Source organism: Marmota marmota, unplaced genomic scaffold, assembly GCF_001458135.2.
Source record: "Marmota marmota marmota unplaced genomic scaffold, marMar, whole genome shotgun sequence".
Classification (NCBI taxonomy): domain Eukaryota; kingdom Metazoa; phylum Chordata; class Mammalia; order Rodentia; family Sciuridae; genus Marmota; species Marmota marmota.
In genome coordinates this window covers 16544777-16562068 of record NW_026000164.1, presented here as the reverse complement: position 1 = coordinate 16562068, position 17292 = coordinate 16544777, and the positions used below count along the sequence as shown (strand labels likewise).

The window sequence follows — 17292 nt, the reverse complement described above, 5'->3', positions numbered from 1 at the left end:
TCTAGATTTATGTTCCTGAAGAAAATGTTCAAATGTGGTTAAATATTTTCATAATTATTGTTGAAAGATCTAGAAGGTAGCTCTACCAGTGTTTCCAAAAAGATCTTTTGAAGACCTTAGTTGGCCATAAGCTATATGAGTTTCTCTTCCCAGATTTTAGGCATCAGTACAAGTGGCAAGGCATCTCAGAAAAGGGAATTGATAATTCTGTCTAGGCAGGTCATGCCCCTCTGTGGAATTTATCGTGCTTGATCCTGAGTCCCACATTTCAAGGGAGATATAGATCAACTAGAAAGTTTTTGTCAGTAAAATTTGAGAATTATAATGTGATTCAGTCATTTGAAGAATGACTGAAAAACTGAGGACATTTAACCAAGATTAGGGAAGACTTCAAGAAGTCAAAAGAGAGATCTTCAATACTTGAAGCACTGACATGGATTGTAAAAAGATGGAATCAGAGCCAAAGATGAAAAATTAATGAGGACAGATTTTGGTTCATTGTTAGATAATCAGATATTTCAGAGGCGGAATAGGCTACCACAGAAGGTATTGAGTTTTCTTGCATAAACATTTGTGTGAGCCTGCAGCCAGAAGCTGGTCAGCCACTTGAAGAGGTACAGAAGACACAGTACAATCCATGGGTCCATCCACACAACCAGTAAGGCCACTTCCAACTCTGAGATCCTGTTTCTATTATTCTAGGAACTGATAGGAGGCAGTGGCTTCTGTATTTAATAGTTTCTGTGTTTAACCAAGTACAGAAATAGTCTAGTATATCTTGGGCTTCTGTGCTCTCAACACTAACAGTAGCCAAATTAGTAAAAACAAGAAAATGAACAACAAAATAATATGTATTCCAGAAACATCTGTAGACATCTAATGAGATGATTAATGTTTTGTCCTCACCCTTTCTTCTAGTGCTTTCTCCTGCTCAAGAGAGTCACGTGAACATGGACCTTCCCCCAGTGTCCGAGCAGATCATGCAGACTCTAAGTGAACTCGCCAAGTCCTTCCAGGATATGGCTGACCGCTGCTTGCTAGTCTTGCATCTGGAAGTGAGGTATGGCCAGCCAAACGTAGGACTTTGCTGTGGCAGTACATTATTATTTATAAATCACTTGTGTGTTACTGGTGGAGTATCACCATAATTTGTGGTTCTTATGTTGATGTTGTCCTTTTTTTCATGATGAATATGATTTTTAGTGTTATTCAGTCACTTTGAAGTTAACTGACCACATGCTGTATTGTACGATGATCCAGCGTCGGCATGGCCCATATAGTCAGAAATCTGACATTTGCCAACTGGGTAGGTGATCTCATGTCAGCTAGTTAACTTTACAAACCCTCAGTTTTCTCTTCCTAAAACTGGAAATGGTAATTCCTAATCTAGAGAGATTTTCTGAGCAAAATAATACATACTGAGCAGAATGCCTGCTACACAGGAAGTGCTCCAAATATGGTAGCTTTGCATTTAGGGTGACTTTATTATCATTGATATTTTTACTGAAGGGGAGAATCATGAAGGAAGTTACAGATGCAGGAACTATGATCTACTTCTTCAAGGTACTTAAAATCCAAATGCAGAGATTAAGTTAAATAATAATTGAAGAATATTATTTCGAATATGGTATATTCTTGTCCCTGTTCTTCCCCCTGAAGTGAGGAATACTCTGATTGACTTTGGCAGCCTCTATTATTATGCATATAGAAGTGGGAGGAAGGAGGACTAAGAAGTCTTCAGTTGTCTTTTATTTGTTGAACAGGTATTTATTGAGTGCTTTCTTTGTGCCAAGCAGTGTTCTAAAAACTGGTTACAGCAATGGATAAAACTCAAGGTTCCTTCTCATAGAACTACATTCTAACAGGGGAAACAGTCAAGACTAGATTAAAAAGACAATTTCAAATAAGTGCTACTATAGTCATAAAATAACATAATGGGATCAATCAGTACTATTCAACAAAAAGATGATATGAACTGAGATGTGAGCTACATAGATAATTTTACATTTTCTAATGAAGTTGAGCATCCTCAATCCAGAAATTCAGAATGCGAAATTCTCCTTTGATTTTGGAACATTTCAAATCCTGGATTTTCAGATTAGCAATGCTCAACTGGTAAAGTCTATGCAAATGTTCCAAAACCCAAAAATATTTTGGTCCCAAGCATTTCAGATAAGAAATACTCAACGTATAGTCACATTTGAAATAATAGAGGGAAACAGGTAAAATGAATTATAATCATATATTTAATTTAACCCATTGTATTTTGACATGTAATTAACATAAAATGATTAATAAGATATTGTGCATTTTTTGTACTAAGGCTTTGGAATCTGCATACTTTGCATTTATAGCATATTACAATTTTAGTCACATTTCAGGTGCTCAGTAGTCACATGTGGCCAGAGCAGACTGGATGTTGCAAAATTACAAGGTTGACTAGAAAGGGAATTTTTTTCTTTAGATTAAGTAGTGAGAGGAAATATGACAAAGTGACAAGAAAAAGCTATCCGAACAAAAACTTAGGGGAAGAAAATTTCAGAGAGAGTACAGAATAACATTTACAAAGGTCCTGAGACAAAATCAAGCTTGGCCATTTTGAGAAACAGAGAGAAGCCCAACATGTTTGTAGAATGAGGAACAAGACCATGGGAAGAACTGGAAGAATAAGATCCAAGTGACAGGCTGGAACCTGACCCTGTGGGATCACAGAACCTCACCCTCAGCTTATAGGCCAAGTGAATTGTTCAGATTTTATTCTGAGGGTACTAAAAAGCCACAGGAGAGTTTTAAGCAGGGGAGAGATGTTAATTCATTAACATGTTTAAAAGAAATAGAAAGCTTGCCTAGCATGTGCAAGACCCTGGATTCCATACCCAGTACCAAAACAAACAGAAAATCACTCTGGCTATTGTTTGGAAAAGGTATTAGAGGGAGAAATATGAATGGAAGTAGGGTGGCCAGTTGGGACCCGTTAAGAGAACTAAAGTGGCAGAGGTGGAGTTGTAAGAGGTGTTGGATTTGGAACATATACGAAAGATTTATTGACGATTGATTGGGTTGGGTCGAGTTGCTCGTAGCAGCAGGAGAAAGAAAGGTTTCACGGAAAACCACCAGTGTGGGGCCTGGCAATATTGTGGATGCCAAAGCCATTACCTGAAGTGAAAGACCAAAGAAGGAGAAAGGGTGGGGGAGGGATGATACCAAGAATTCCTTTCTCAAGATACTCAATTTGAGACGCTCATTAAACGTCTAGGTGGCAGTGTCAAGCAGACAGATGCATACTTGTGAAACTTCAGGATCAAAAACCTCAGAGGACCAGAAAGTACACTGTAGGGTGATACTTTTTCTTCTGTTTACTTTGGAGCATTATTAAAATCGATAGAATATTTTCTTTTCATTTGAAGTCTTATTAGATTTAGGTTTTAAAAATGTAAACAGGACTTTGATTCATAGTAACATCTTTGGAATATGCTTAGACTCAAATTATACCTTGGGTATCTTTCAGATGGTGTTCCTATCACTTCTTTTTTGTGCCACTTGCTTTTTTTATTCTTCATTATCTCGCCAATGACTTACTCCTTTATTGCTTATAAGCAACTTGTGAGTGGAACAAAAGAAGTAGCATTGCAGATTTGGAATCTATTTTACCCAGCATTATTTCTGATTTTATTTTTTACTTTAACCTGTTGAGAAATAAAGGCTCTTGCTATATGTTTTTTGATTTATTTTATGATAATTTTTAGGTTTGTTTTCTATTTATTTTCATGCTGATAGTGAAGTAAGTCAGGCATTTTCTATGAATAGATAAATGCAATAGTCAAAGGGGGATAAAAACACCCAGTAATGTTCTGATGCCTCTGTTACCTGAGTTACAAAGAAAAACAAGGGAACACCAAATTAATTACTCTCACAACTCCTGGAATTTATGCTATTGATTGTGTGGTGGCGGGACGTGTTCTACATTCTGAATTTCTTACTTGGAGTGTAGTTAATTCCAAGTGGGATATTTTCAACACGTTTGAGTAAAATCTTTTAAATCCTTAACCTCTATTCTGTCCTTTTTATTTCTGTACATCTTGGCAATACTATTCCTATAATGCTGAACATGTGTTAGCCATTATTTATTAACTTTACAAGAAACCATACAGTGCTATAACACTCTGCCATATCTCCTTCAACTTTAGTTTAAAAACAGAGAAATGCAATTTTAGGCTGAATAACAAAAAAGACTGGATTTTAGAATCCTGAATGCAGAATTGTCTTTCCTTGACTTTGCAAACACTACACATACTTATTTTTTCTTAATTAAATTTACACATTTCCTCTTATAACATGATTTCAACATTCAGATTGCTTTTATTTTTCCATTTTTTATTTTATTCTTATTTATTATTTATTTTTATTTTATTTTATTGTTCCATTTTTCTTTGTTCCTTTTAAACTATAGTTTATTAAGCTAGGAAATTACTCCATGTGTGGCTCAGACAGTAAATGTTAACACACTTTATTCTCTCCTACCACATTAACAATGAGGGGGTTGTACAGTGGTAATACAAAATGAATAAGACAAATCCTACAATACCACACAGGCATCTGCTAAGCTCCCTGGGGACCCATAGTGCAAGGCTGTGTGGGAGAGACCATCAGTTCATCCACCATTGTGGACGGCCCCAGAACCTGAATCAGTCTTCTTGCATATTAGGTGCTCAGTAAAAGCATGAATGATTTTTAAGAATTATCTGTTTTGAAACCACACTTAGATAAAATAAGTTCTAATTCCCCAAACAAAATTTGCAGCTCTTTGAAGGAAATGAATCAACTTATAGATTCTGTTTTCAGACAGTAGTCCACTGGCAAGTCCCCTGCTCGTATTTAAAAGGGTGCAGTACTGCTAATGTTTGCTGTTCCCATCACTCTGTGAAAGAGAATCAACACTGGGCCCTGTTGTCCAGGAGCTAGTGTGATGAAGTGGCTCATTGGATTCTGTCTCTGGCACTTTTAGCCAAGAAGCCACTGTAATAAAAGAGCACAGAAAGAATAGAAAGGAAGAAAAAAAAAAAAAGATTCATGTAAAAAAAAAAGTGATGGGATATGCCATCAAAAAATATAGAACAACTTCAAATGCCAAAAATCGTTCTTATTCTCCCCAAAATCTTTATATCTATAGCCCATAATTTTCTTTAGTGTTTTAAAATTCAAACCAAAAAAAAAAAACGTTCTCAAATCCAGCAAGTACTCTGTGAAAGAACCCATCCAAAAAGCATTCAAACTTTTATCTGGGTCACTGTGGGTCACATTTAAGCACCAAATACCCCCTTTCCACAGTTTGAGGCATAAGGGAGATGACACCCCCAGAGTTGAAGGATGTAGTGCAGCCATTAAAAATTGTTAAAATTTTGTTTCCCATTTGAACTTTAGAAGAAGAAAATTAAGTTGTCATTTGAGTCCAAGATGCCAAGAATGTCACCTTTACCAGCTGATTTCCCTCACTATCCAGAGGGCTCTGAGTGGGTTCAGCAGCAACTGCCCATCACTGTTGGCACCCTAAGTGTGCACTTTCTGAAAATCAACCATCCTGCTATGTAATCAGCAGTGTTTGCAGAAAACCTAATGCCAAAGTCATGTTAAGGTTAGCAACAACATGCCAGAATTTAAAGGAAAAAAAAAAAAACAACTTTATTTGAATTTGACTGATGACTATTTTAATTTCTTCACTTCTAATCATTTGGGAAGAAGAAATGTATACCTTGAACAGTGGTTCTCTCTCTCTCTCTGCCACCACTTTAGGATCTGATAAATTCTTACCTCCAATTCATAAGACTTCCCTGACCAGTATCTCTACTTTTGGTTGGTTCCATTCTCTATCATCAACACATTCTTATATTATGCCTGAGTTGCCTTACCAAAGCTCATATCTGATAATACCATTTTATCTCTTAAAATTCTCCTAAGGCTCCCTGTGGCTTCTAGCAAAGTCCAAACTCTCTAGCTGGTCTCTAAACCCTGTGATGACCTCCTGTCCTTTTCCCCTGACTTATCTCATGCCTGGGTCATGATCTCAGTGAAGCAAGAAAGAACCACTCACCATAGCTCAGAACCATCCTCTGCCTACTGTTTCATGCCTTCTTAACACAGTCTTCCTGTTGACTGGGTTTATGCCAACTGTAATTTAATTTAAAAATACCTTAGCAGACATGCTTTGATTTCAACTAAGTCCTACTTCCTTTAAGTTTCTACTGCAGTAGTGATCCGTTGCCCTAATCATGAATCCCAGGATTGTTCACTTTTCATTGTATAAGAAAGGTCACATTTGAGAGGGGGCTCTGACCAGTACCATTACTGGCATTTTTATCAGAACTGTACTCTTTGTCAATTAGCATATGAATGTCAGGATGAGTTTTTATTGATGAAACTAGTCATTACTTAATTAGCAGTTGTTTTGATAAGCACCTGTAAGTGAAAATGAACAGTAGTTTATCAGGATATTTAGATTCCCTTGCCTGAATAGGATATAAGAATGTCACACAAAACTTATCTCAAATGAATTCTAGAGACTGGGGGTGGAGCTTGGTGGTAAAACATGTGCCTAATATGCACAATGCCCTGGATTTGATCCCCAGCACCCCTCAATAGGGGGAGGGGTCTAAACTGAATGTAAAACCTAAAACTTCTAGAAGAAAACATAGGAGAAAAGTTTTGTGAACATGTTTAGGCAAAAATTTCTCAAATATGACACCAAAAGAACCACATATAAAAGAAAAAATGGTAAGTCAAGCTTTATCAAATTTAAGAACCATTCCTTTTTTTAAAGAGAGAGAGAGAGAGAGAGAGAGAGAGAATTTTTTTTATTATTTATTTTTTAGTTCTCGGCAGACACAACATCTTTGTATGTGGTGCTGAAAATCGAACTCAGGCCGCCTGCATGCCTGGTGAGCGCGCTACTGCTTGAGCCACATCCCCAGCCCAAGAACCATTCCTTGAAAGACATTTTTAAGATGAAAAGACAAGCCAAAGACTGGGAGAAAATATTTGCAAAATGCACACTTCATAAGAGATTTGTTTCCAGAATATATAAAGAAGCCTGAAAACTTAATAACAAACAACCCAACTTAAAAAAAAAAAAAATGGTCAAGGGATGTGAATATGTAATTTGCCAAAGATAATTGGTTGGAAAATCAGTACATAAAAAGTGCTCAACATCATTAGTCATTAGGATAATGCAAATAAATGCCACAAAGAGATTCCACAATACATCTATTAGAATGACTGAAAAAAATGTTTAAAAACTGACACACTGAGTGCTGGCGAGGATGCAGAGCAGCTGGAACAGCATTTTGGTGATGGCTGTGCAACAAGAGAAATGAAAATTCATATTTAAACAAAACCTGTACATTAGGTAGATTTATTTATGACTGTCCCAAGCTGGACATAATCTCGGTGTCACCTAGTGAATGGATATACCTCCTGCCATTCAGTGCAAGACTGCTCAGCAATGACAATGAGTGAACACAGCAAGATAAATCACAAAAGCTGTTTCAGTCAGCTTTGTTGCTGCTGTGACTAAATGACCCGGCCAGCACAAGTGTAGAGGAGGAAGAATTTATTTGAGGCTCACAGTTTCAGAGGTGTCAATCTGTAGACAGCAGGCTCCATTCTTCAGGGCTCCAGGTGAGACAGGAACAACATGGCGGAGAGTGTGGCAGAGGGAAGAGGCTTGTGTGGTGATCAGAAAGCTGAGAGACTCCACTCTCCAGATACAAATTTATGCCCACGCCCCAGCTCCCACCTCCTCCAGCCACACCCTACCCCTTTAGTTACCACTCAGTCAGTCAATCCCTACCAGGGGATTAAATCACTGATAGGGTTAAGACTCTTCCAACCCAATCATTTCTCCTCTGAACCTTCTTACACTGGCTCACATGTGAGCTTTTCGGGGACACCTCACATCCAGACCATAATAAATGCTCTGTGCATAGTGAAAGAAGTCGAACTCAAAGGCTACATGCTATCTGACTGCATTCTGAGGAAGACAAAACCACAGGGACAGAACATAGATCAGTGATGTCTGAGTAGGAATTACATGCGAAGGGACATGAGGGAATTTGTATGGTGGTACTTATGCTACTAGATGCATTTGTCAAAACTCATACAACTGTACACTAAAAGGGAAATTTACTGTAAAATATTTCTCAATAAACCTTTAAAAAGAAAGATGGGGTTGGAGTTAGGGCTCAGTGGTAGAGTGTTTTCCTCACACGTGTGAGGCACTGGGTTCGATCCTCAGCACCACAAAAATGAAGAAATAAAATAAAGGTATTATGTCCATCTACAACTAAAAAAAAAATTTTAAAAATAAGAAATATGACAGGCAAAGCCTACAGTTGTATCTTTGGGAATGATTTCCTGGGCTTTTGCCACCATTTCATTAGGAATGCTTCTTATATCTGATGCCAAATCCCTGGGTCATGGCAGCCTAACTCTGGATTAACCTCATGTCACTTCCAGCCAACAAGATCATGAAGGATCAGAAAAAGCACCTGATGCAGTGGAGAGTTAGGACTTTCTGAACTTACAGAAGCAGACTGTTTGATCTATGCCTGCCAATGCCTGGCATTGATTTGGGGGTGTTGGGGGGACGAATTGGGTTTGGTGTTTTAGTTTATTCAAAAGAAATTCCTGTGTGTGAGGCAGAATCCAATGGCACTTACTTGCTTTCATTACAATTTAAGTAGGCTAAGGAGACAGAGCCAGTCCTCACCCACCTCAGATATCTCCAACTGTCACTAACATCAGCCAAAAGACGCTAAGGATATCCATGTCCAAACTGACTCAGACCAGCTCAGCCAAGAAATGCCCTTCTTCCCAGGCTCGCTCAGACATATTTTGAGACTCAAGTATTTCTTCCTGTTGTGACCCTTTCCTGGTACCCCAGGGTCACTTTCTGTGGCACCTCAGGTTGATGGGCTTTCAATGACATGTGTCCCCTCGGGGGCATTTTTTTTTTTCTTCTTCTGCCTCAGTAGGCTGTGGTGTGTTTAAGGACACAAACTGCTTTGTGTTCCCAGGGGCCTAGTACAATTTCTAACAAGTTCATAGATGCCCAGTAAGCAGGTATTTAAATAACACATTAGCAATGATAAACATACAGCTGGTGATGATAGCCGAGACTTCACTGTGCGCTTCCCTTATTCCCAGCACTGTGCCGTATACTTTATATGTAGTACCCCATGAAGTAGGGGTTATCATCCCCATTTCACAGATAAGGAAACTGAGGCTTAGGGAGATAAAGTAACTTGCTTAAAGTCAGCAATGTTGGAACTGGGTATCAGAACCAGTAGTTTCCCACCAAAGCCTACACTTGGGGATCTGTGACCTCTGACATTTCCATTTCGACCTATACTGACAAATATAATGCTTTCCACATTTTGCATACAATCCTAGCCCTGAAAAGACTTGCAGAACTCCTCTATTCCTTATCAACACTGTGTGGATCAGTAAAGACCTTAGAAGCCCACTTTGCTCCAGATCATTCAGCTATTCTACAGAAAAACTAAAATTTCTTTCTGGCAAAAAAAAAAAAGGCTGGCAGGGAAGTACATAAAAATTTATGAAGCCACTGTCACTTCGAATATTTTGGTACTCTGTCACAAGATCATTGTCCCTGGAAAGATTTATTATTAGCTGCTCTCATCTTTCTCTTTTTCAGAGTTCACTGTTTCCACTATCTCATCCCTCTGGCCAAGGAGGGGAACTATGCCATTGTCGCCAACGTGGAGAGTATGGATTATGACCCTCTGGTGGTCAAGCTCAACAAAGACATCAGTGCCATCGAAGAGGCCATGAGCGCCAGCCTTCAGCAGCACAAGTTCCAGTATATCTTTGAAGGTCTCTGTCTCTGGGAGTTAGGGAGGAAGGAAGGGTGAAGGTTTTCCTGATATTCTTTATTTGTGAAGTGAAAAATTGTAGAAACAGGTGTTTTACTAGTTTGCTTGGATGAGAGCTGCAGAACCCAGCCATTCCCTGTACAAGTAGGTAAATAATACGGCTGCCATCTGCTCCTGATTGACAGGGAGATTTAATCCAAGGTAATGCAGATGGCTGCCTGCTGTCCACCTTGACAGACCACTCATGAGATCTGGTTGGACCATGAATTAACTAGAGAGCAGCCCATTAAAAAAAAAAAAAAAAAAAAACAAGGAAGAAAGAAAAGAAATACTCAATGAGGAGAGCACCCTAAAAAATCTTTCATTGGCTAAAATTATCATTGGAGGAAGAAGTTTGCTCTCACAGAATGCATCATCGCAGGAAAAGAACAGAAGCCTGTGATTATAATGCAGCAATAATGAGGAAAACAGCATGCATACATGTATTTGAAGGAGCAGGCAGAAGAAGAATGAGAGGCAGTACCATCTAAAGACATTGACCTTCAAAATTTTTAAAAACATGGTGCCAGCCAAAAACTTTTTCAGGCTGAATTCCACTCATAGAACCCTGTCACTGTAATAAAATACCTCTAAGATACTTAGCTTATAAAGATAAAAGGTTTATTTTGGTTCATAGCTTTACAGGTTCCAACCCATGAGTGAATCGACCCATTTCTCTTAGGCCTCTGGTAGGGGTCCTAGGTGGTAATGAATGACAGGGAGTAAGCCGCAGAACAAATGGTTCAACTCATGGCCAGGAAACAAAAGAGAAAGAAGGAGAGGTCAGTTTCCTCCCCACTGACTCAAGGACCTCCCACTAGGCCCCACCTGCTAAAGACTCCAACACCTCCCAGTAGTGCCAGGCTGGGAACGGAGCCTTTAACACATGAGCCTTTGGGGCCACCTTTGCAAAAACAAGAAAAAGTGAAGGAAGAAACATTTACTTAGTTCTAAGTATGTATAATTAAATCTAACTTTTAGATACAGTAATCTGTACATGCCCCACATTGTTCTGAACTGGTATTCCTCAACTGAAGCACATGGGAGCACGAAGATTTGGCCTTATATCTCCCTGTAGGAGACCCATTAGTTTGTTGATGTCCTGGGCTGCCCTCTACCAAATTTCATAGACTATAAGACAATACTTAAGATTAAGAACAAACCCCCACTTATGGGCCCCCAGAAATGTTCACAGACATCTTGTGGAAACTCAACAGCTAGCTCATGATCTGCTTTTCCTTTGTATTTTGTTTCTGATCACATCATTCCTATTACTACTTTAGAAATGTATCCCATTGCCAATGCTTAGGTGTATTAATAAGCATTATTGCCAGTAAACCTCCCCAACCCCTTTTTATGGTACTGGGGATTAAACCCAGAGTGTCATACATACTAGGCAATTGCTGTACCACTGAGCTTCATCCTCAACCCTAACACATTTTTTTATTGATTTATTTTCTTACTTGTTGATATTGAGGTTTATTCACAATATTATCAATGCCCAATTTTGTATTGAAATATTTTTACTTATGTAGGTTCCCAATCAATTTTAAGCCAAATTGTTCCCCTTCCTGTTTTATGGGAAAAAAAGGAGAGACCAAAACAGATCACTTGAATTTACTGCTTCCCAACTGTCTGTACATAAATGCTCATTAATAGTTTATCACAATCTGACATATTCCTTAAGCCTTGGTATGGTGGCTGTAAGTGAATGTGGCAGTGCAGGAACTATAGATATACCAGGTTTTCTTGACAACATACTAGGACAATGTAGAAATATTCTGACATGATTGTAAGATGAGCCAGTACAGCTATCAGAAGTGTTTCTTTGTTCATTTCAGTTTATGGAGATTTAGAAGAGATGCCCTAATCTGTCTTCTCTTTTCTCCCCACTGCCCTGCTGACCCCCAGGCCTGGGACACCTCATTTCCTGCATCCTCATTAATGGAGCCCAGTACTTCAGGCGTATCAGTGAGTCTGGCATCAAGAAAATGTGCAGGAACATTTTTGTTCTTCAGCAGAATCTGACCAATATCACCATGTCCCGGGAGGCAGACCTGGATTTTGCAAGGTAGGAGTGAAGATTGGGATCAACTTCTTGTACCAAAGCCAAGGCTCACTACCTGTAAAGTAATCTTTTAAATGGATTCTTGATACATAAAATGCTTTTGTTAAAAATAGTGGGGGGAAAAAGATAGATGTTCTTAGCTGATCAGGAAATCAATTCCACAAAATTTTGTTTAATGTTTAACATTCCTTGGGCGGGTCATTTTTCCTATCTAACCTAAGTTCTTACTATAAATCTTTAGCAACTTATTTTTTTTTTTAAATAAAAGTCACATATGCTCATTGCATAAAATATATAAGCTAATATGCAAAGAAGAATATCAACATTTCTCATAAACTTCTGATCCAGGGGCCACAATCCTTGGTGCACCCTCTTCTTGGCTTTTGTTGCACATGCTGAATGCATATACAACTTTTCACACACATAACTGCACGTTATTTCTCTTTTTGCAAAATCAGAGCTATGTTAATATAATTTTATATTAATTTAATTGCACTTTTCCATATCAATAATGTTCTTTGATACTATAATCTTTCCAACATTCATTAATACTTCTTGAAAACATAATACCTAAACAAATATTTCATAGTATAAAAAATCATGATTTATTTTTTAATCAGTGTGCGATTATTTGGACATTTGAATTTTTTACCTTCTTTCTCTCATAGTAAATAACAACTATCAAATGTATCTTTATAAGAACCTATTTCTTTATCTCTTCTGTCTTGGTGCAACTGAAACTCATCTCCTCTTGTTTCCACCAGAGAATAATAGTTATTCACCACTGGCCTTTCTCTTCAGGTTTGCTGATCTCAATTTTTTTGATACTTTTCTTATAAGATACACTTTTAAATTTGAGAGTTAATTTTCTTTTCATTTGGTCTTAACACTGTATCTTAAACAATCAAACCTTTGGTACTTTAATGAAAGTTGAAGCAGTATTGAAGCGGATGGATAATAATTAAGGTACCCCCCACGCTCTATTGCTATTTATACCTAGGTGGATCATTCCATAAACTCCTTCATTTTCCAAAAGCCATTATGGTTAGAAGTTACTTATTTTTAATAGTCCAGAATGTTCCTGACTATTACTTCTGTTTTTTTTCATTTGATTTTTGATTCCTTGAAAAATTCAGGATAAATTAAAACAATTATTGAGTTATTTAAGGGGATCATAAAACATTATGTTACTTTGACAATTATGAAGACATATTTTCTAGTATCTTTGTTTTGAAAATGAACCACACATGTTCATTTTTAACCTTTCTGCCCTTATTACTCCTTTTATTTCATTTACTGCCTTGCCATCCATTCCTATGCTTCTCTCTCCTCCTCCTTTCCTCTTATTTGCAGGAAAGAGAGTGTGTAAGTGTGTGTGTGTGTGTGTGTGTATGTGTATGTATTAAACTCCCTGTTCTAGGTAAATTTGGTGGAAAGCCTTCCTTGCTCAGATTAGGGAAACCAGGTGTGACTGAATGCTGCATTTATTTGGCTGCTCTTATGGGAAATGATCTCATTATTGAATTAGTCTATTCATAATAACATTGACAAGGGGAAGTTAAGAACATGGAGGCCTGAGGGATACAGAGAACCATTACTAATTCTCTGAGGAATATAATTCCTAAATTCAATCATCCTTTTTTAAATGATTTTTTTTATTTAGCTGAAATAAGTAAATTAACACAGTTCTTGGCAGACAGTATGGGGCCCAAACGCGTGCTGAAAACACTGGTGTCTGAATCATGCAGTGCTGACTGGGCAGTATTAAGGTTGGCATGAGTGGCTGTGTTCCAACGAAGCGTCTGTTCAGGACATAATCAGAGGGCACCCAATTCATGTCTTTCACAGTTGGATTTGTGAATTATGTCCAAGGAAGTAGGTAAAAGCTGAAGTGACCACCTGGAAGAGCTTCTTCTACTTCTACTCCTTATTCTTAAATGGATTATAAAAGAAGTAGGCTAGCATGAACACAGTGCAGATTATGTCCAGGAGGCCACTACTGTTTCTTCAGTGCCTGGACCAGAGTAGGTGATCACTGTGTGTATTGACTGAATGCCTGGATATCACATGGAGGTGTGTTTTGCTGTTGATGAAGGGCTTGCTTAATGACAGCTTAGTTTATCTTTAATACTCTGAAGGTTTTATTTTAACCAGCTGACATGGTCAGCTTCCTTATAAGCTGATAAAAAACAAAGCACCCCCCTTACACTTCTTTCTTTTAGAGCAGAAAGCATTACAAAAACTAATAATGTAATAATTCATAGTCTCTTTCTCTCATTTTCTCTTACTCTCATAGAGACACACTTTATAGCCTTAATTTTTTCCCATCTTGCTTTTGGTAGGGACAGGTTTTGTGAAATGGGCTCCGTCAATTCTACCAAATTTGAAGCTATGTAAAATAAATTTAACAGCAGTACCAAAATAGCTAGAAATAATAGACTGCAGCAGTGTGCCTCAGCATTCCTTAAGCAGTGTCTAATCAAGCATGGACGGCATCTGTATTTCCAGCAAATCTCTATAGGAATGTTATCTTCTAACACAGTAATTAATCACTGGTTGCCCTGTGTCAGAAAACTTATTTAACAAGAAGTTGCTCAGTGCTGGTAGTTTTTTACTTCCATAGCCTTTCTGGCCAGTGGGAGATATAACACCTTTCTGTACTCAAGAAATGAGGGATCTGGGACTGGAGCTGGGGGAGCAGCTCAGTGGTAGAGCACTTGTGTAGCATGCACAAGGCCCTGGGCTCAATCCCCAGCCCTGAAAAACAAGAAGGAGGAAGAGGAGGGGGACGGGGAGGGAGAGAAAAGAAATGAGGGAGCTGGAGTGATTGATTCCCTTTGTGTTGACTCTCATGATTGTGGCATTGTTGTCTGTCTTTCATACACAACAATCTTCATTTCGCAAAGGATCAAGACAGTCTATACTGTTACCAGAATTTCTGAACTTCGATCCTTTAGGGCAATGATTGCTTAAGCACTGCTAGATTTTTGACCTGTACAACCGCACAGTTGTTGTACAGGTCATACTCAAAAAGATCCTTTATCCAGGAAGATCGCTGTAAATTAACTATAAAGTGGAAGGGCTTTATACATAAGAGTGCCTCCTTTTCAGTTCCTTCCATATCACAGATTTTTTTTTTTTTTTTGTAATCAGGTATTGAACCTAGGGACACTTAACCACTGAGCAACATCCCTATTCTGTTTTTGTATTTTATTTAGAGACAGGGTCTCACTAGGTTGCTTAGGGCCTCATTAAGCTGCTGAGACTGACTTTCAACTTGCTATCCTCCTGCCTCAGCCTCCGGAGCTGCTAGGATTACAGCCATGCACCATGGTGCCAGACAGATCATCTTGAGCTGCCATGTGTGTTTTAAGAAACACTAAAAGCCCCAAAGATTTGCAATGATGAGTATGAAACAACAGAGGTCTGGATGGGTATTAAAGGCCCCAAGGTGTATCTGGCAGTCTTTGTAATTGAAGTGAACCAACTACCTATTCAAAAGGAACATCCCCAGAATTCTCTTCTCATCTTCCTTCTCTCCCCCATCCTCCCTTTTGAATCTGTGACCCTTTTCATTTGCCAGGCATTCTTCCTCTATCCTGTCACTGTGCCTCCTGACTTGCTTCTTTAAGGTTTCATTGCTCCTTGAATTTCCCCCCTCATCTAGTACTTCTTTAGACGGCTGTCTCTTATTTTTAAATCTGACAAAGATAAAGGAATGAAAGGTTAAGTTTCAGAGAGTGGTAAGGAGACAAGTTCTGTGTGTGTGTGTGTGTGTGTGTATGTGTGTGTGTGTGTGTGTGTATGTGTGTGGTGTTGGGGATTAGAATCCGGGGCCTTGTGCATGCAGGGCAAGCACTCTACCAACTGAGCTATATCCCCAGCCCCAGGAGACAAGTTCTAACACACAAGAAAGTTTCCTCATCCTTTTATTCCATTCCTTCAGCAAATATCATTTGGGGTATGCAATCTGATTAATAAGTAAAATGTAAAATATGTCAGATGATGATATAAGCAGTAATGAAAAGCTAGGCATGGGAAGGAGATTGGAGAGTGCCAGGGTCTAATCAAGATAACCTGAAATTTGGAGTGTTTGTGGACATCCTTAATGAGATGGTAACATTGGAGGAAAAAAACAACAGGACGAGTAGGAGTGAGCTGTGAGGATATCTAGGGAGGAGCATACCAGGAAACAGTCTCTAAGGGTGAAGACCCAGGGGGAGGAGAATGCTTGACTTTTGAAAGCAGTAGACAGGCTAATGTAGATGCAGTAAGCAAAGAAGACTGATAGATGAGGTCAGATGCTTAATCAAAGGGGTTAAATCTTGAAGACCATTGTACCGACATTGACTTTTACTCTACAGTAAGCTATTTTGAGGGTTTGAGGCAGAAGAAAACCCTAATCTGAATCACTTTGGCTGCTACATTGAATAAACAGACCCCTGGAGAAGAAGGGTTGTAGGTAAGGACAGAAACAGAAGGATCCATTGGAAGACTATGTCAGTGATCTTCCAGGTGAAAGATAGTGGTGATCAAACCAAGATGACAGCAGTGGAGAGGAGAAGAGGTGTTTTTAGAAGCAGGTCAGCATAAGTATGTTTTGAAAGTAGAACTGACAGGGTTTGCTAACAGATTCAAAATGAACCAATGACTCCAAGGTTTTTGATCTGAGCAGTTCAAAGCTTAGGGTTTATTTTGTTTTGTTTTTGTTTTTTAATATTTTTAGTTGTAGATGGACACAATAGCTTTATTTTATTTATTTGTTTTAAGTAGTGCTAAGGATCAAACCCAGTGCCTCACACGTGCTAGGCAAGCGCTCTACCACTCAGCCCCAGCCCCAGCCTCAGCCCCAGCCCCAGCCCCAGCCCCAGCCCCAAGCTTGAGATTTCGATGTACTGAAATGAAAATGAGCCAGATCATGGGTGAGGCCAGCTGAGTGTATGGAGGGCAGGGGGACAGATAGGGAGGAGATATGGAAGACTTTTACTTTACATTAAGTCTGATAAGCTTTTTAGACATCAAAAAAGATTTTCTTAAAAAGGGAGAGAACTGGATCTAAAACTATAGAGTTCAGAAGAGAAGTCTGGCTGGAGATATGAGTTTGGGAAGCATCAGCATATAGATGGGACTTCAAGCCATGAGAAAGGAGGAAAGGTGAGAGCACAAGTAGAGGAAGAAGAGAAGCTAGGAGATGGGTCTCCGTACCCCGCTGCTGAGATGCTGGAGCGCTGAGGAAGGACCATCCTAGGGATTGGAGGGGACACAGCCAGTGAGTGGGAAGATTGGGGGGGGGGGGTC

General features: G+C 38.9%; 1 protein-coding gene across 1 annotated transcript in view; it reads left to right on the top strand.

Annotated features, from left to right (window-relative positions):
* The window catches only part of Exoc4 (exocyst complex component 4), a 771143-nt gene that overhangs the window by 704439 nt on the left and 49412 nt on the right, over positions 1-17292 (top strand). The window contains exons 14-16 of the mRNA XM_015493819.2: positions 919-1060; positions 9710-9888; positions 11838-11997. Coding sequence (XP_015349305.2) covers positions 919-1060; positions 9710-9888; positions 11838-11997 — 481 coding nt within the window. The remainder of the gene's footprint in view (positions 1-918; positions 1061-9709; positions 9889-11837; positions 11998-17292) is intronic.